The sequence below is a fragment of the Nerophis ophidion genome, linkage group LG14, assembly GCF_033978795.1.
Source record: "Nerophis ophidion isolate RoL-2023_Sa linkage group LG14, RoL_Noph_v1.0, whole genome shotgun sequence".
Classification (NCBI taxonomy): domain Eukaryota; kingdom Metazoa; phylum Chordata; class Actinopteri; order Syngnathiformes; family Syngnathidae; genus Nerophis; species Nerophis ophidion.
In genome coordinates, this window is record NC_084624.1 from 16,117,054 (window position 1) to 16,136,393 (window position 19,340).

Below are 19,340 nucleotides of genomic sequence, written 5' to 3' on the forward strand. Positions count from 1 at the left end.
TGATCAAGTATGACACAGAGAATGGACCTGCTATCCCTGTTAAAAATAAGAACATCTCATTTCAGTAGGCCTTTAATAACCCATATGATTTGTGGCTTAATTATTTTGTAAAACAGACAAACTCGCCACAAAATTAACTTCAAGATAGATTTTTCAAAACTGATTTTAAAGATTGAAAGTTGCCACCCACGTGGGTACTTGGTATTGTCTGTGGATGCTCGGCCCCCGAAGCACCCACGGGGCATCTGCTTCTATGTCAACACAATACAATCGGCAAGGTAAGATGGTGCGTAACAAAACCTTTGAGTTGCACCTTAAGTATATCGGAGCCAGTGCAAAAGGGCACTGATCCCACTTTTTTGTCCTGGTCAAAAGTCTAGCAGTCGCACTTTGTTGTGAGTGCAAAGTTTTAATGCAGGACATTGAAACTGAAGCCACTCTGCACAGGAAAATGAGGGCCCACAAATCATTCTTGTGTCAAGAACCTTTGAATAGGATTACTCAGCGCATGAACAGCAAATTAGAAGTCTAGTCAGCACGCGTCTATAACAAAGTATAAAAATACTTTATTACTTTTTTGAAGTACTCTTGAGTGTCTAAACCTGTACAGAATAATTTAGTTTTGCATTCATTAGTAGGTGCTCTTAACTTATTTTCGTTCAACATGTATCTCCAAATATGATGACCAAAATGTTCTAAAAAATGGTAATTTAATGAGTCAATAAAAATAGTACTTTCTGGTTTTCCAATCAATCAATAAACAACACAGCAAGAATAGACTTAGTTAAAAAAAAGTTACAAATGTTTCAAAACATTTAAAATGACAATTTATAGAAAAGGGAGAACATAAGCTGCGATGAGGTGGCGACTTGTCCAGGGTTTACGCCACTTTCCGCCCGAATGCAGGTGAGATAAGCTCCAGCAACCCCCCGCGACCCCGAAAGGGACAAGCGGTAGAAATGGATGGATGGATGCGAGAACAAAGATGACTTTCGTCAGTGTTTTTCTGGGATCAAGTGACAGTCGAGCTTCTTCAGGCGCCTCAAAAATAGAAAACGTTGCTTTTTAGCCGCTTTTGTTTTGCTCTAGAAAAAACAGAAACAGCCTTGTGTAATTTTAACAAAAATATAATAACTTCGTCACATGTTTTACCTACATTGCATAGATGAAGGCCTACCTTTGTTTCTCACTATTGCTGAGTCCTCTCACAAATGGATTTGGTGCAAGAGCTTGGCTCGGGACAGAGGAGAGTTTTATGTTTGTGTGTGTGTTGTATAGGAGGCCTTCACTGCTCGCATCTGCTGGCTTTTTCTTCAGCTGGCTGGATGACGAGTACAACTCTTCTTCAGTGTTCTGACGAATGTGCAAACAAATCAAACCGTCATATTTACATCACTACATCACCACATTATGGTGGTGGAGAGCATTAATAGAACTGAGGCGCACCACTGTCATGGTCTCCCAATGCATTGTGGTCATAAGCAACAAGCTACTTTAAGGCTGATTCAACATACTGGATGGATGGATATTATCAAAGACCACCTGGTACCTGTCATCGACATGATGAGGACCCTCCACCTCCACCTCAAACTTTACTCATCCACACAACCTTGACAGCACCAGCCTCACTGGGCAGAAAACGCGACAAATCCGCTGGCCTCCTGGGCCGAGCTCGGTTACTCAGGAACAAGACCTCCATTTCAAATTATTTATTAAAGGGGATCATTATCACAACTTCAAAAGGGTTAAAAACAATAAAAATCAGTTCCCAGTGGCTTGTTTTATGTTTCGAAGTTTTTTTCAAAATTTTACACGTCCCGGAATATCCCTAAAAAAAGCTTTAAAGTTCTTGATTTTCGCTATTTGCGATGCGACTGTCCATTTCCCTGTGACGTCATATAGTGCTGCCAATACAAACAACATGGCGGTTACCACAGCAAGATAAAGTGACATTGACTCGGATTCAGACTCGCATTTCAGCGGTTTAAGCGATTCAACAGATTATGCATGTTTTGAAACGAATGGTTGGAGTATGAAAGTATTGAAGAAGAAACTGAAGCTATTGAGCGAATAGCTATTGACGCTATTCATAGCCATAGCATGGCCGAATAGCTGAGTTAGCATCGCCGGTAAAATGTGCGGACCAAACGATCAGGACTTTCGCATCTTGTGACACTAGAGCAACTTAAATCCGTCGATTGGTAAGTGTTTTTTTCGCATTAAATGTGGGTGGAAGATAATGTAATATAGTTGCAAATGCATCTGCAGGTTATCCATACATCTCTGTGCCATGTCTGATTTAGCACCGCCGGTAAATAGCATGTTAGCATCGATTAGCATAGCATGTTAGCATCGATTAGCTGGCAGTCACGCCGCGACCAAATATGTCTGATTAGCACATAAGTCAACAACATCAACAAATCTCACCTTTGTGATATCGTTGACTTTGTCGTTGCAAATGCATCTGCAGGTTATCCATACATCTCTGTGCCATGTCTGTCATCGCCGGTAAAATGTGCAGACACTCTGGCACATTCAATGGGGGTCTGGCGGCAGATTTCTTGCCACTTTCGCATCTTTGGGCCAGTGGTGTAACTTGAATCCCGCCCTATTAGTCCTGTTACACCCTCCAACAACACACCGACGAGGCATGATGTCTCCAAGGTTCCAAAAAATTGTCGAAAAAACGGAAAATAACAGAGCTGAAACCCGGTGTTTGCAATGTGTTGAAAATGAAAATGGCGGCTGTATTACCTCGGTGACGTCACGTTCTGACGTCATTGCCAAAAGAGCCATAAACAGAAAGTTGTTTAATTGGCCAAAATTCACCCATTTAGAGTTTGGAAATCGGTTAAAAAAATATATGGTCTTTTTTCTGCACCATCAAGGTATATATTGACGCTTACATAGGTCTGGTGATAATGTTCCCCTTTAAGTTAGCTAAAAGAATAAACATTGTTTGTACTGTATGATTTTTGCATTTGAAACAGTTAGAAGAGACATACATTGGCTATAAAATTCAAGGCAGAATCCACCAAAGCAGAAACAAAAGGGAAAATGCCGGCTGCTCAGATATTTGCAAGGAAGACTCAAGTCATAGCCAAATTCACAAATGAACCAAAGTAATGTGTAAATAATGTAAATAACTAGATATACCATCTGTGTCTGTAAAGTGAACATTAGTAAGGTTGTAAATTCTGTATAGAGTAGGCTAACCCATGTGGTTCCTATGGATGTGAAAACAAGTTGTAATTACTGTAGTGACTAAAAAACATAGTGACTGAAATAGACATAGTGAATCATTTGGATGAATGGGGTATTTATTTATGTAAACTCTGTTGATAACTTGTCAATTCTTTAAACAATAAAACATCTTTAAATGGTGCTTTTTTTGCCATTTTTTGCGGGCCCCAGTCCCCCGGCTTGTTTTCTGTCTTTTTCATTATGTTCAGATCACACGCCTGCTTAAGGTATGAGCAAGTCTAACTGACATGATCAAATTTTTTTGTTGCTCATTCAAATGATTCCGGTGCAGGACAAAAGTAAAGGCATATGCTTTCAAAGCAAAATTAAAGCTGGCAGAGAATCATGACTCTAACCTGCAACTGGGGCAAAAAGCACATCATCAAAGCGTTATGAGAAGGCAGAGGGTCCTGACAGCAAGGTCAGGGCCTATTAAAGCGCCTTGAAAACAGTAATTTAAGCCATTGACTACTGTTACACACTTTATGTGGGTGTTAGTGGGTCCTCTACACCCACCCAACCTCTTTTCCAAATGTATTTTGTCAGCCTGTGCCTGTCATTGTGGCTCTTCTCAGGTGCTTTGTAAGTCAAGTTGATACATTACCAAGCTCTCATCAGCACTCATGTGTTCTCACCTCTGGCTGCAGAACTTTGACATCAACCAGCAGAGAGGCTAATTCTAAGTTTTCATTGTAGCCGTTCTTTAGTGGCACAGAGCGGTAACCTAATAGAAGGAAACATTCAAACAAGTGTCATTGCGTGTAAAACATGTAGACTAACAACTTCTTAGGATGGCGATGATACCAAACAAAACATTAATGGAAAACATGAAGGATATGAAGTGTGTGTGTTGTGTTCATCTCACTAGAGAAAAGTACCCGCTTAAGCTGACGTCGACATATATGATCGAATGCCTTTGTCGACCAAAACGGGTAATTTCAATAAAAAATATTCAGTTTATGATGCTGTGTGTTGGTATAGTAAATACATCATTATTGTAAGATAAACTTCTAACGTATACATTACATTTATTCATTACACCCACACAGGGATGATGATACATCTGCTAATATTATTAGCCCCAGTTCAGTCCCCACCTCAGCCTTTTAGCGGACCTATCATGCAAAACTGTTGTGTATTTGGTACATAAGAACCAAAAATTTGAAATCAAACTACAGGCATTGCAAATATATTCATAAACAATCGTATCCATCTTTTGGCTGCCCAATCACACCATTAATATTTTAAAGAGTTTTTTGTCCTGCCCCTACACCCACTGGGCTGAGACCATCTTTTTTAAACCTATCTGTGTCCACCCGCCACCGGGTCTAGCTTTCCAAATGCCAATCAAATGTCCAGCCCCAGGTGATTGCCAACTACACCACTTTTGGAGCAATCCCTTGTAAATTGAAAGGTAAAAACTTTTGTGTTTATCAAGGTTGCTCACTTAGGCAAATAAACATATAGTATAATTATTTTGCTATCATTTTTATTTTGGTAGGAAATAGATATCAAATCATTCCCACTCCAAAAGGCTTTCCTGAATGAGGTATTTTGCCCACACTAGCATCTGCACCAAGGCAACAAAAGTGATATAATTTGTATCAATTCATTTTCACAGAAAAAAAAAATCACTGAGCTACAAGTATTGCCGACTACAGTATATTCTTAAGTATAACTACTACAAAATTACTTCAGAAGTAAGAGGTTACAACCTATTACAACTTAGCTACATTCCGTCACATGACTTTTGAACAGAAGTGAATATAGTAGTAGGCAACAAAATCAACATGGCAACCGTTCAGCAAACACAGTGCGACGTAATCTATGCTCTGGAATCTATCCCTTTACATTATCAAAAAAAAAAAAGATTTGTCGATAGATCCCAAAGATTATCCGTCGGACGCGTTCCCAGACATGTGGAACTATTTGGTGCTTCAGACATCGTTCTACGTAACAAAACAGATGAAAACTTTGAAGTCTACAATTTATTTGTGTGTGGCTGGGTCAAGGAAATAATAATCAAATCATTCATTATTTTTCTCTGCTAAGGTTGCATTTCATGATTTATTTTGCGTCTACAGTCAAGTTTGTTGCACACGCCGTTTACAAATATGCATGAAGTTTCCCGTCTTTATGAAAATATACTTACTGCTCTCAACATTGCGTATGTTCATTTATCACTGCTGCCTTTGGTAAAAGCTTAACATGTTTAGGTTTTGCTTATATTTGGTGGTTTACAAAACACTCGTAGTAAAAATGCATTTAAAGAACTCCAAAACAATATAAAAGACACATAATATCAAGAATACTAAATGTTAAATGTATATAAATGTAACAAAGTGATCACTGCAAACACATTTTTCAGCTCGATTTGCTCCCTTGGCACGTTGTTTTTGTAAAATATTGCACTCTTTTCCCCTTTTATATACCTTTAGAGAGACTCTAGAGAAACTTGTTTTCCTTTTCGCATTTTGAACGGTTCAAATAGCCTAAAATAACGCAAGCAGAGGGCATTTTTTTCAAGAAAGGCAAAATGCCGCCCAAAACGGTATGACCACAGACGCTCGCTGGCCCACCACTTCGAGGCCCACATATTCAATGAGAATGACAACCTATTGAACAAGTTGTTTGTTATGTGTATATTTATATAAGAGACTAGTGACTGGTACCTGTATACTGGTTACAGATAGAAAATGTAACTCTTAAGGCAGTGGCTAAGAATAATGAGGTAGTAGGCATAACATCACTTATTGATTTCACTCATAGTACTTACTTACAGTAGTCTGTCTTTGCTCAATTACCTGGCTCTGTTTTTTTCATACCGTGCAAATATTGTGAAATGTAACTTGTTTTTTTTAATAGATATGTACATTTTTGTAAATGTTGTGCATTTACTGTAAATAAATGTATGTAGTTGGTTTGTGTGGTATTTGTTGTATGTGTAAAATATGGAACTTTATATTGTTTATTTTCTCTTTGCAGTTCATACAGTATATGTATGTTTTAAGTTTGTTAATATAAAATAAAATTAAAAAAACAATTGAATATGTACAAATAAAGTATACAGTAGCATACTATATTCATTCAGTGTATATACAGTATATAGAGCTGCATGCAAGGTAAAATACATCACAATTGAATAAATATACATCTAACCGTCATGTCTTTTTGACCATGTCTTGTTTGGCTATGTTCTGTTGACCTTTGCACTCTGTCAGTTCCTGTTTTTTATCCCCCTGTTTTGTCACCATGACTACCAATCAGTTCACCTGTCCTCACAACTCACGCACCTGTTTTCAATCACCACAACAGTATTTAAGCTTGTCATTTCCAGTCAGTCCCACTGGTCTCATTCTGTCAGGATGCTTGCAGCGTGGTCGTTCTCCCAGGAAGGCAGACGGACTACTCGGGACATGGCGTTCAGGTAAAAACCAGATTTAATTTTAACTAAAAAAAGGTACAAACAAAAAGCGCTCACAGCGGAGGCACAATTTGGGCGTCATTGTGTTCGTTTCATGCTCTGTTCTTGCTAATGATGGGTTGATGAGGCGTCATGTATAGTTTCGACACATTGCAAAACTGTATTGATACTGTGTCACTAAATACTGACATCTGCTGGACATTAAAAATCCCTACAGGCAAACTATGGATTGACTCAACTGACACTGATTTTATGACCTAGTATATACAATAATATTAACCAAGTCATTGTATTTAATTTAAGAGTATTTCATATCTTCATTTAAATAAAAATATATTTTTATCTTTTTTAGATACAGTCAATAAATAATGTGAACATGTATCATCATAACATGGAAATCTAAGACAACGTCTTTTGAATGAGAAAACTTGTGGACAGGGCATTTTTTTATTTAAATTATTTTTTATTTTTTTTACATGCGCTCTGAATACGCACTGTTGATTGATTGATTGATTGAAGCTTTTATTAGTAGTTTGCACAGTATAGTACATATTCAGTACAGTTGACTACTAGATCTCATCTCTGAGCTCCCACCTTAACGTGGTAGAGGAGTTTGTGTGTCCCTAGGTGCTATGTTGTCCAGGGGCTTTAAGCCCCCTGGTATGGTCACCCAAGGCAAACAGGTCCTAGGTGAGGGATCAGACAAATAGCAGCTCGAAGACGTTTTATGAAGAAGACATATCGAGGACCCAGATTTCCCTCGTCCGGACGCGGGTCACCGGGGCCCCCCTCTGGAGCCAGGCCCGTAGGTGGGGCACGATGGCGAGTTCCCATGGGGCCCGGCTGGGCACAGCCCGAAGAGGCAACGTGGTTCCCCCCTCCAATGGGCTCACCACCCATAGCAGGGGCCATAGAGGTCGGGTGCGATTTAAGCTGGGCGGCAGCCAAAGGCGGGGCACTTGGCGGTCCGATCCTCGGCTACATAAGATAGCTCTTGGGACGTGGAACGTCACCTCACTGGGGGGAAAGGAGCCTGAGCTAGTGCGCGAAGTAGAGAAATTCCGGCTGTATGTAGTCGAACTCACTTCGACGCACAGCAAGGGCTCTGGAACCACTTCTCTCGAGAAGGGATAGACTCTCTTCCACTCTGGCGTTGCCGGCAGTGAGAGGCGACGGGCTGGGGTGGCAATTCTTTTTGCACCCCGGCTCAAACCCTGCACGTTGGAGTTCAACCCAGTGGACGAAAGGGTAGCCTTCCTCCGCCTTCGGGTGGGGGGACGGGTCCTGACTGTTGTTTGTGCCTATGCACCAAACAACAGTTCAGAGTAGCCACCCTTTTTGGGTACACTCGAGGGAATACTGGAGAGTGCTCCCTCGGGTGATTCCCTTGTTCTGTTGGGGGACTTCAACGCTCATGTTGGCAGCGACAGTGAAACCTGGAGAGGCGTGATTGGGAAGAATGGCCGCCCGGATCTGAACCCGAGTGGTGTTTTGTTATTGGACTTTTGTGCTCGTCACAGTTTGTCCATAACAAACACCATGTTCAAACATAAGGGTGTCCATATGTGCACTTGGCACCAGGACACCCTAGGTCGCAGTTCCATGATCGACTTTGTAGTTGTGTCATCGGATTTGCAGCCTCATGTTTTGGACACTCAAGAGAAGAGAGGGGCAGAGCTTTCTACCGATCACCACCCGGTGGTGAGTTGGCTGCGATGGAGGGGGAGGATGCCGGACAGACCTGGCAGGCCCAAACGGATTGTGAGGGTTTGCTGGGAATGTCTGGCAGTCTTATGTCAGAGAAAGTTTCAATTCCCACCTACGGAAGAACTTTGAACATGTCACAAGGGAGGTGCTGGACATTGAGTCCGAGTGGACCATGTTCCGCACATTATTGTCGAGGCAGCTGATTGGAGCTGTGGCCGCAATGTAGTTGGTGCCTGTCGGGGCGGTGGACACCAGCGGTGAGGGATGCCGTCAAGCTGAAGAAGGAGTCCTATCGGGTTCTTTTGGCTTATAGGACTCCGGAGGCATTGGACAGGTACAGACAGGCCAAGCGGTGTGCAGCTTCAGCAGTCCCGGACGCAAAAACTCGGAAATGGGAGGAGTTCGGGGAAGCCATGGAAAACGACTTCCGGACGGCTTCGAAGCGATTCTGGAACACCATCCGCCGCCTCAGGAAAGGGAAGCAGTAAGCGGATGGTGTTCTGCTGACCTCGACTGCGGATGTTGTGGATCGGTGGAAGGAATACTTCGAAGACCTCCTCATTCCCACCAACACGTCTTCCTATGAAGAAGCAGTGCCTCCTGGTGGGCTCTCCTATTTCTAGGGCTGAGGTTGCCGAGGTAGTTAAAAAGCTCCTCGGTGGCAAAGCCCCAGGGGTGGATGAGATCCTTAAGGCTCTGGATGCTGTGGGGCTGTCTTGGTTGACAAGACTTTGCAGCATCGCGTGGACATCGGGGGCGGTACCTCTGGATTGGCAGACCGGGGTGGTGGTCCCTCTGTTTAAGAAGGGGGACCGGAGGGTGTGTTCCAACTATCGTGGGATCACACTCCTCAGCCTTACCGGTAAGGTTTATTCAGGTGTACTGGAGAGGAGGCTACGCCGGATAGTCGAAACTCGGATTCAGGAGGAACAGTGTGGTTTTTGTCCTGGTCGTGGAATTGTGGACCAGCTCCATACTCTCGGCAGGGTTGTTGAGGGTGCATGGGAGTTTGCCTAACCAGTCTACATGTGCTTTGTGGACCTGGAGAGGGCATTCGACCGTGTCCCTTGGGAAGTCCTGTGGGGAGTGCTCAGAGAGCATGGGGTACCGGACTGTCCTATTGTGGCGGTCCGCTCCCTGTACGATCAGTGCCAGAGCTTGGTCCGCATTGCCGGCAGTAAGTCGGACAGATTTCCAGTAATGGTTGGACTCCGCCAAGGCTGTCCTTTGTCACCGATTCTGTTCATAATTTTTATGGACAGAATTTCTATGCGCAGTCAAGGCGTTGAGGGGTTCCAGTTTGGTGGCCGCGGGACTAGGGCTCTGCTTTTTGCTAATGATGTGACTTTATCCGGCCGGAATCATCAGCTCTCACTGGATCGGTTCGCAGCCGAGTGTGAATCGACCGGAATGAGAATCAGCACCTCCAAGTCCGAGTCTATGGTTCTCTCCCGGAAAAGGGTGGAGCGGAAATCCTGCCCCAAGTGGAGGAGTTCAAGTACCTACGAGTCTTGTTCACGAGTGGGGGAAGAGTGGATCGTGAGATCGACAGGCGGATCGGTGCGGCGTCTTCAGTAATGTGGACGTTGTACCGATCCGTCGTGGTGAAGAAGGCAAAGCTCTAAATTTACCGGTCCATCTACGTTCCCATCCTCACCTATGGTCATGAATTTTGGGTCATGACCGAAAGGACAAGATCACGGTTAGAAACGGCCGAAATTAGTTTCCTCCACCGGGTGGCGGGGCTCTCCCTTAGAGATAGGGTGAGAAGTTCTGCCATATGGGAGGAGCTCAAAGTAAAGCCGATGCTCCTCCACATCGAGAGGAGCCAGATGAGGTGGTTCGGGCATCTGGTCAGGATGCCACCCGAACGCCTCCCTAAGGAGGTGTTTAGGGCACGTCCAACCGGTAGGAGGCCACGGGGAAGACCCAGGACAAATTGGGAAGACTATGTCTCCCGGCTGGCCTGGGAACGCTTCGGGATCCCTCGGGAAGAGCTAGACGATGTGGCTGGGGAGAGGGAAGTCTGGGCTTCCCTGCTTAGGCTGCTGCCCCCGCGACCCGACCTCGGATAAGCGGAAGAATTAGGATGGATGGATGGATGACCACTAAATGGTAACACCCAGATAAGTTTTTCAACTTGTTTAAGTCGGTGTCCACGTTAATCAATTCATGGTAAAAACGTAATGAGTGTTCCATCGAGCCGGATTTGAACCAGTGCCGTAAGGAATTCAACATGAGCATTTACAGCCGTCCACTCTACCAACTGAGCTACTGAAACGGTTCAACATAAAAACACGTACCGTTACAGACTTACCAACAGATTGAGTAGAAACTTCGAGAGAACAGGATGAAACGACAAGGAAATCAATCAATCAATCAATGTTTACTTATATAGCCCTAAATCACTAGTGTCTCAAAGGGCTGCACAAACCACCACGACATCCTCGGTAGGCCCACATAAGGGCAAGGAAAACTCACACCCAGTGGGACATCGGTGACAATAATGACCCAGTGGGACGTCGGTGACAATGATGACTATGAGAACCTTGGAGAGGAGGAAAGCAATGGATGTCGAGCGGGTCTAACATGATACTGTGAAAGTTCAATCCACAATGGATCCAACACAGTCGCGAGAGTCCAGTCCAAAGCGGATCCAACACAGCAGCGAGAGTCCCGTTCACAGCGGAGCCAGCAGGAAACCATCCCAAGCGGAGGCGGATCAGCATCGCAGAGATGTCCCCAGCCGATACACAGGCAAGCAGTACATGGCCACCGGATCGGACCAGACCCCCTCCACAAGGGAGAGTGGGACATAGAAGAAAAAGGAAAGAAATGGCAGATCAACTGGTCTAAAAAGGGAGTCTATTTAAAGGTTAGAGTATACAAATGAGTTTTAAGGTGAGACTTAAATGCTTCTACTGAGGTGGCATCTCGAACTGTTACCGGGAGGGCATTCCAGAGTACTGGAGCCCGAACGGAAAACGCTCTATAGCCCGCAGACTTTTTTTGGGCTTTGGGAATCACTAACAAGCCGGAGTCCTTTGAACGCAGATTTCTTGCCGGGACATATGGTGCAATACAATCGACAAGATAGGATGGAGCTAGACCGTGTGGTATTTTATACGTAAGTAGTAAAACCTTAAAGTCACATCTTAAGTGCACAGGAAGCCAGTGCAGGTGAGCCAGTACAGGCGTAATATGATCAAACTTTCTTGTTCTTGTCAAAAGTCTAGCAGCCGCATTTTGTACCAACTGTAATCTTTTAATGCTAGACATGGGGGGACCCGAAAATAATACGTTACAGTAGTCGAGGCGAGACGTAACAAACGCATGGATAATGATCTCAGCGTCTTTAGTGGACAGAATGGAGCGAATTTTAGCGATATTACGGAGATGAAAAAAGGCCGTTTTAGTAACGCTTTTAATGTGTGCCTCAAAGGAGAGAGTTGGGTCGAAGATAATACCCAGATTCTTTACCGTGTCGCCTTGTTTAATTGTGTGGTTGTCAAATGTTAGAGTTGTATTATTAAATAGAGTTCGGTGTCTAGCAGGACCGATAATCAGCATTTCCGTTTTTTTGGCGTTGAGTTGCAAAAAGTTAGCGGACATCCATTGTTTAATTTCATTAAGACACACCTCCAGCTGACTACAATCCGGCGTGTTGGTCAGCTTTAGGGGCATGTAGAGTTGGGTGTCATCAGCATAACAGTGAAAGCTAATACCGTATTTGCGTATGATGTCACCTAGCGGCAGCATGTAGATACTGAAGAGTGCAGGGCCAAGGACCGAACCCTGGGGAACTCCACACGTTACCTTAACGTAGTCCGAGGTCACATTGTTATGGGAGACACACTGCATCCTATCAGTAAGATAAGCGTTAAACCAAGACAGGGCTAAGTCTGACATACCAATTTGTGTTTTGATACGTTCTAATAAAATATTATGATCGACGGTATCGAAAGCAGCGCTAAGATCGAGGAGCAGCAACATAGATGACGCATCAGAATCCATCGTTAGCAATAGATCATTAGTCATTTTTGCGAGGGCTGTCTCCGTGGAGTGATTTGCCCTTAAACCGGATTGAAAGGTTTCACATAGATTGTTAGACGCTAAGTGTTCATTTAACTGCTCCGCAACAATTTTTTCAAGGATTTTTGAAATAAAGGGAAGGTGAGACACCGGTCGGTAGTTTACCATGAGGTCAGGATCGAGGTTAGGTCTTTTAAGAAGAGGATGAATAACCGCTTTTTTGAATGCTAGGGGAACAGTGCCCGAGGAGAGTGATAAGTTTATAATATTTAGCACTGATGGACCTAATAATACAAAGAGCTCCTTGATCAGTTTCCCAGGAAGAGGGTCAAGTAAACATGTTGTCTGTTTTATTCCATTTACACGTTGTAACAATTCCTCTAATGTTATTTCCTCAAAACGAGAGAAACTATTTTGGAGGGCGGTATCCGCCGTATATACCATCGTATCAGTGTTAATAGAACCCCATTGTAGCTGGGACGCATTGTCTTTAATCTCCTTTCTAATGACTTCAATTTTCTTACTAAAGAATTGCATAAAGTCATCAGCTGAGTGGGTTGAGCTACTGGAAGGGGTCCCTTGTTGGGTTAGCGATGCTACCGTACTAAACAAAAATTTAGGATCGTTTTTATTACGGTGGATGAGATTTGAGTAATATTTAGCTTTAGCTAAGGTAAGCATGCGTTTATAAGTTATTAAACCATCACTCCATGCTTGATGGTGCACCTCAAGTTTAGTCGTGCGCCATTTGCGTTCCAGCTTTCTACATAATCGGGGTACGCTTTTTTGGAGCCTTTTTTAACTTTAGCGGTGCAATGTTATCAATGGTTTCGCGCAGGGCGTCATTAAAGTTGTTAGTGAGGTTATCAATAGAGCCCACATACTTTGGGAATGGTGCCATTACCGAGGGCAGTAAGTCAGCAAGAGTTGTCGTTGTGGCTGTATTAATGTTGCGGCTGCTATAGCAGTTATTATTATTATCAGTTTGACGAACATGCGTCTGAACCTCGAATTTTATAAGGTAATGATCGGACAATACTTTAGTATACGGGAGTATCGTAACTTTGGAAACGGTGATACCCCTGACAAGCACTAGGTCTATCGTATTACCGTTGCGTGGGTTCATTTATTATTTGTGTGAGACCACAGCTATCAATTACAGTCTGGAGCGCAACGCACGGTGGGTCCGATGGGGTATTCATATGGATATTAAAGTCCCCCATTATGATTATATTATCGGCGTGTGTCACTAGATCAGCAACGAACTCTGAGAATTCATTGATAAAGTCCGAATAGGGCCCTGGGGGGCGGTAGATAACAGCCAGGTGTAGAGGCAGCGGTGTGACAGACCTCATAGTAAGCACCTCAAACGATTTATATTTATTATTTATGTTAGGACTAAGGTTAAAGTTTTCATTGTATATTAGTGCGACCCCCCCACCCCGTTTAAGCGGACGGGCAATATGCGCATGTGTAAAGTTAGGAGGACATGCCTCATTTAGCGCAAAAAAGTCGTTTGGTTTAAGCCAGGTTTCGCTGAGACCGATGACGTTAAGATTGTTGTCTCTGATAACATCATTAACTAATAACGTTTTGGGAGACAATGCGCATGTGTAAAGTTAGGAGGACATGCCTCATTTAGCGCAAAAACGTCGTTTGGTTTAAGCCAGGTTTCGCTGAGACCGATGACGTTAAGATTGTTGTCTCTGATAATATCATTAACTAATAACGTTTTGGGAGACAATGATCTTATGTTTAAAAAACCTATATTATAGGTAGTGGGCTGTTTCAGGGAATTTTTGATCAAATTATCCGTAGTAGCAATATTAATAATGTTGTGTTTATTATGCCCAGTGCATTTAGTATAGTTACGACCATATCTAGGAATTGATACGACAGGAATATTCCGATTGTTTGATTGTTGCTTTGATAAACTGCACGCATCATGGTTGGCCACCTCAGTAACGGGGATTTTCCGATTGTTTGTTTGTTGCTTTGATAAACTGCACGCATCATGGTTAGCCACCTCAGTAACGGGGATTTTCCGATTGTTTGTTTGTTGCTTTGATAAACTGCACGCATCATGGTTAGCCACCTCAGTAACGGGGATTTTCCGATTGTTTGTTTGTTGCTTTGATAAACTGCACGCATCATAGTTAGCCACCTCAGTAAAACAAATACCTTTTTTTCCGACATATGATCAAAATATTCCCACACGGCGGAAATGATCTCGGACGACGATAAATTACAAATGACCAACGATAGAAGTGCGGCGATTCTGTTGGCAGCAGCATCTCGTTGACAGATGCACTTCCTTATAAACACAGTTTGGCGTGCAGTCTTCAGTGCGACACAGTTCGCGTATCGGTCACATGACCGAAACAGCCATGATCGGTCACGAGACTTTCGAAAAGCATTACGCGCACCAACACAGGGTTTTGCTCTATGAGCTCGATGCATGCGCCAATGCATCGAGTCACTAGTTCTTACAACAGTAAGTCATACCCGTTTTTCATGCCAAAGTTCATGCTGTTCTTGTCAAGCCATAGTAAGTGTTTGATTTATGTTCATAGTCTGTTTGTGTTAGTTTTGTTACTTAGCCCAAGGTGTGAGCGCTTTGTGTTTGTACCTTTTTTTAATTAAAATTAAATCATATTTTTACCTGAACGCCATGTCTGCCTTCCTGGGAGAACGACCCCGCAGCTACCTTTGACCCCCCCATCCTGACAGAATGACACCAGCAGGACTGACTGGAAATGACAAGCTTAAATACTTATGTGGTGATTGAAAACAGGTGCGTGAGTTGTGAGGACATATGAACTGATTGGTAGTCATGGTGACAAAACCGGGAGTGAAAAAACAGGAACTGACAGAGTGCAAAGGTCAAAAGAACATAGCCAAAAAAGACATAATCAAAAACAGATGACAGAGAATACAATCTGGCACAGGACTGAAAGAAGACGAGCCATTTATACACATGAGGGTGGGGGACACAGGTGGACACAATCAGGCAATCAGGAAAGACATCAGACCAGTGAAACAGGAGGAAGGGCAAGTGATCGGAAACGAGAGGGAGAGTCAGTATTTCAAAATAAAACAGGAAAGGACAAAACATGAAACCAGACGAAACACAGACCAGACTTGACCCAGGTGTGACACTAACACTATAGATAAATATGAATATATACGTACTTTACGCAATATATAATACCAGTTGATACTAATTATTAGCAGTAAAAATTGATTAAAGTAGCCATTCTGATACAAATGTAACATTTCAGGTTGACAGCAACCTTTGCGCTCACCTGAAGAGATACCTTTTACAGGAAATGTGGCCTGAGCGAGGAAGTTGGGGTCTGAGAACATGTCTTCTTCATGGACAACAAAGCGCAGGAAAGTGAGATCAGGCTCGTACACTTTGAAGCAGAATGGCTCTGCTGGGCTTTTCCACAGTGGGTTCAGACCGTTATCACCTACAGCAAGCAGAAATACTTCTTCTGAATGAAGTACTGGTGACACTAACCAGCCAATCCAGTTTCCTTACGGTAAACACGGGTCTTGGCCTTGGCTTCAGTGTGACCGCAGACTTCAATCTCCACAAAAGGACTAGAAATTGAGCGACCAAGCTTTGGGAGGTGTCTGGCAGCAATCACCTGAAGAAGACAAAATTAAACTTTTCAATCAACAAAAAAACATTTAACCACGTTACATTTATACACGTTGCATTGTAGATAACTCCTCCTCTGGAGCCAGGCCCCGAGGTGGGGCACGATGTCGAGCGCCTGGTGCCAGCCGGGCACAGCCCGAAGAGGCAACGTGGGTCACCCCTCCAATGGGCTCACCACCCATAGCAGGGGCCATAGAGGTCAGGGGCATTGTGAGCTGGGCGGCAGCCGAAGGCAGGACACTTGGCGGTCCAATCCTCGGCTACCGAAGCTAGCTCTTGGGACGTGGAACGTCAATTCGCTGGGGGGGAAAGAAGCCGGAGCTAGTGCCCGAAGTAGAGAAATTCTGGCTTGATGTAGTTGATGTAGTCGGGACTCACTTCGACGCACAGCAAGGGCTCTGGAACCACTTCTCTCGAGAGGGGATGGACTCTCTTCCACTCGGGCTGGGGTGGAAATTCTTGTTGCACCCCGGGTCAAAGCCTACACGTTGGAGTTCAACCCAGTGGACGAAAGGGTAGCCTCCCTCCACCTTTGGGTGGGGGGGACGGGTCCTGACTGTTGTTTGTGCTTACGCACCAAACAGCAGTTCAGAGTACCCCCCCTTTTTGGGTACACTCGAGGGAGTACTGGAGAGTGCTCCCTCAGGTGATTCCCTTGTTCAGCTAGGGGACTTCAACGCTCATGTTGGCAACGACAGTGAAACCTGGAGAGGCGTGATTGAGAAGAATGGCCGCCCGGATCAGAACCCGAGAGGTGTTTTGTTATTGGACTTTTGTGCTCGTCACAGTTTGTCCATAACAAACACCATGTTCAAACATAAAGGGTGACCATATGTGCACTTGGCACCAGGACACTCCAAGCCGCAGTTCCACGATCGACTTTGTAGTTGTGTCATCGGATTTGCAGCCTCATGTTTTTGACACTCGGGTGAAGAGAGGGGCGGAGCTTTCTACCAATCACCACCTGGTGGTGAGTTGGCTGCGATGGTGGGGGAGGATGCCGGACAGACCTGGTAGGCCCAAACGCATTGTGAGGGTCTGCTGGGAACGTCTGGCAGAGTCTCCTGTCAGAGAGAGTTTCAATTCCCACCTCTGGAAGAACTTTGAACATGTCACGAGGGAGGTGCTGGACATTGAGTCCAAGTGGACCATGTTCCACAATTCTATTGTCGAGGCGGCTGATTGGAGCTGTGGCCGCAAGGTAGTCGGTACTATTTGGGGTGTTAATCCTAGAACCCGTTGGTGGACTCTAGCGGTGAGGGATGCCGTCAAGCTGAAGAAGGAGTCCTATCGGGTTCTTTTGGCTTATAGGACTCCGGAGGCAGTGGACAGGTACCGACGGGCCAAGCGGTGTGCAACTTCAGCGGTTGCGGAGGCAAAAACCAGGACATGGGAGGAGTTCGGGAAAGCCATGGAAAACAACTTCCGGACGGCTTCGAAGCGATTCTGGACCAAAATCTGCCGCCTAAGGAAGGGGAAGCAGAACACTGTCAACACCGTGTATGGTGCGGATGGTTATCTGCTGACCTGAACACGTCTTCCTATGAAGAAGCAGTGCCTGGGGCATCTGTGGTGGGCTCTCCTATTTCTGGGGCTGAGGATGCAGAGTGGCAGAGGGGTTAGTGCATCTGCCTCACAATACGAAGTTCCTGCAGTCCTGGGTTCAAATCCAGGCTTGGGATCTTTCTGTGTGGAGTTTGCATGTTCTCCCCGTGAATGCGTGGGTTCCCTCCGGGTACTCCGGCTTCCTCCCACTTCCAAAGACAGGCACCTGGGGATAGGTTGATTGGCAACACTAAATTGGCCCTAGTGTGTGAATGTGAGTGTGAATGTTGTCTGTCTATTTGTGTTGGCCCTGCGATGAGGTGGCGACTTGTCCAGGGTGTACCCTGCCTCCCGCCCGATTGTAGCTGAGATAGGCGCCAGCGCCCCCCGCGACCCCGAAAGGGAATAAGCGGTAGAAAATGGATGGATGGATGGAAGGATGCAGAGGTAGTTAAAAAGCTCCTCGGTGGCAAGGCCCCAGGGGTGGAGGAGATCCGCCTGGAGTTCCTTAAGGCTCTGGATGCTGTGGGGCTGTCTTGGTTGACAAGACTCTGCAGCATCGCGTGGACATCGGGGAGAAGGGGTACCTCTGGATTGGCGGACCGGGGTAGTGATCCCTCTCTTTAAGAAGGGGGACCGGAGGGTGTGTTCCAACTATCGTGGGATCACACTCCTCAGCCTGCCCGGTAAGGTTTATTCAGGTGTACTGGAGAGGAGGCTACGCCGGATAGTCGAACCTTGGATTCAGGAGGAACAGTGTGGTTTTCATCCTGGTCGTGGAACTGTGGACCAGCTCTATACTCTCGGCAGGGTTTTTGAGGGTGCATGGGAGTTTGCCCAACCAGTCTACATGTGCTTTGTGGACTTGGAAAAGGCATTCAACCGTGTCCCTCGGGAAGTCCTGTGGGGAGTGCTCAGAGAGTATGGGGTATCAGACTGTCTGATTGTGGCGTTTTGCTCCCTGTACGATCAGTGTCAGAGCTTGGTCCGCATTGCTGGCAGTAAGTCGGACACGTTTCCAGTGAGGTTTGTACTCCGCCAAGGCTGCCCTTTGTCACCGATTTTGCCTACAGAATTTGTAGGCGCAGTCAAGGCGTTGAGGGGTTCCGGTTCGGTGGCTGTGGGATTAAGTCTCTGCTTTTTGCAGATGATGTGGCCGAGATCTTCAGCTCTCACTGGATCGGTTCGCAGCCAAGTGTGAAGCGACCGGAATGAGAATCAGCACCTCCAAGTCCAAGTCCATTGTTCTCGCCCGGAAAAGGGTGGAGTGCCATCTCCGGGTTGGGGAGGAGACCCTGCCCCAAGTACTTAGGAGTCTTGTTCACGAGTGGGGTAATAGTGGATCGTGAGATAGACAGGCGGATCGGTACGGTGTCTTCAGTAATGCGGACGTTGTACCGATCCATTGTGGTAAAGAAGGAGCTGAGCCGGAAGGCAAAGCTGTCAATTTACCGGTCGAGCTACGTTCCCATCCTCACCTATGGTCATGAGTTTTGGGTCATGACCGAAAGGATAAGATCACGGGTACAAGAGGCCAAAATGAGTTTCCCCCGCCGGGTGACGGGGCTCTCCCTTAGAGATAGGGTGAGAAGCTCTGCCAACCGGGAGAAACTCTAAGTAAAGCTGCTGCTCCTCCACATCGAGAGGAGCCAGATGAAGTGGTTTGGGCATGTGGTCAGGATGCCATCCAAACGCCTCCCTAGGGAGGTGTTTAGGCCACGT

At 45.2% G+C, this 19,340-nt stretch overlaps 1 protein-coding gene across 3 annotated transcripts in view; it reads right to left on the minus strand.

Moving 5' to 3' along the window:
- Positions 1 to 693: 693 nt before the first annotated feature.
- Positions 694 to 19,340, minus strand: part of plcg2 (phospholipase C, gamma 2) — a 117,847-nt gene continuing 99,200 nt past the window's right edge. For 2 of the 3 annotated variants that reach the window (XM_061919959.1, XM_061919960.1), the window contains exons 29-33: positions 15,951 to 16,059; positions 15,712 to 15,879; positions 3,879 to 3,967; positions 1,178 to 1,353; positions 694 to 1,085 (exon numbers count right to left, since the gene is read on the minus strand). In XM_061919959.1, coding sequence (XP_061775943.1) covers positions 1,043 to 1,085; positions 1,178 to 1,353; positions 3,879 to 3,967; positions 15,712 to 15,879; positions 15,951 to 16,059 — 585 coding nt within the window. In that variant the 3' untranslated portion in view covers positions 694 to 1,042. Of the gene's footprint in view, positions 1,086 to 1,177; positions 1,354 to 3,878; positions 3,968 to 15,711; positions 15,880 to 15,950; positions 16,060 to 16,094; positions 17,539 to 17,600; positions 17,668 to 19,340 lie in introns of those variants that run through there. The other variant, XR_009809549.1, reaches the window with a different exon arrangement.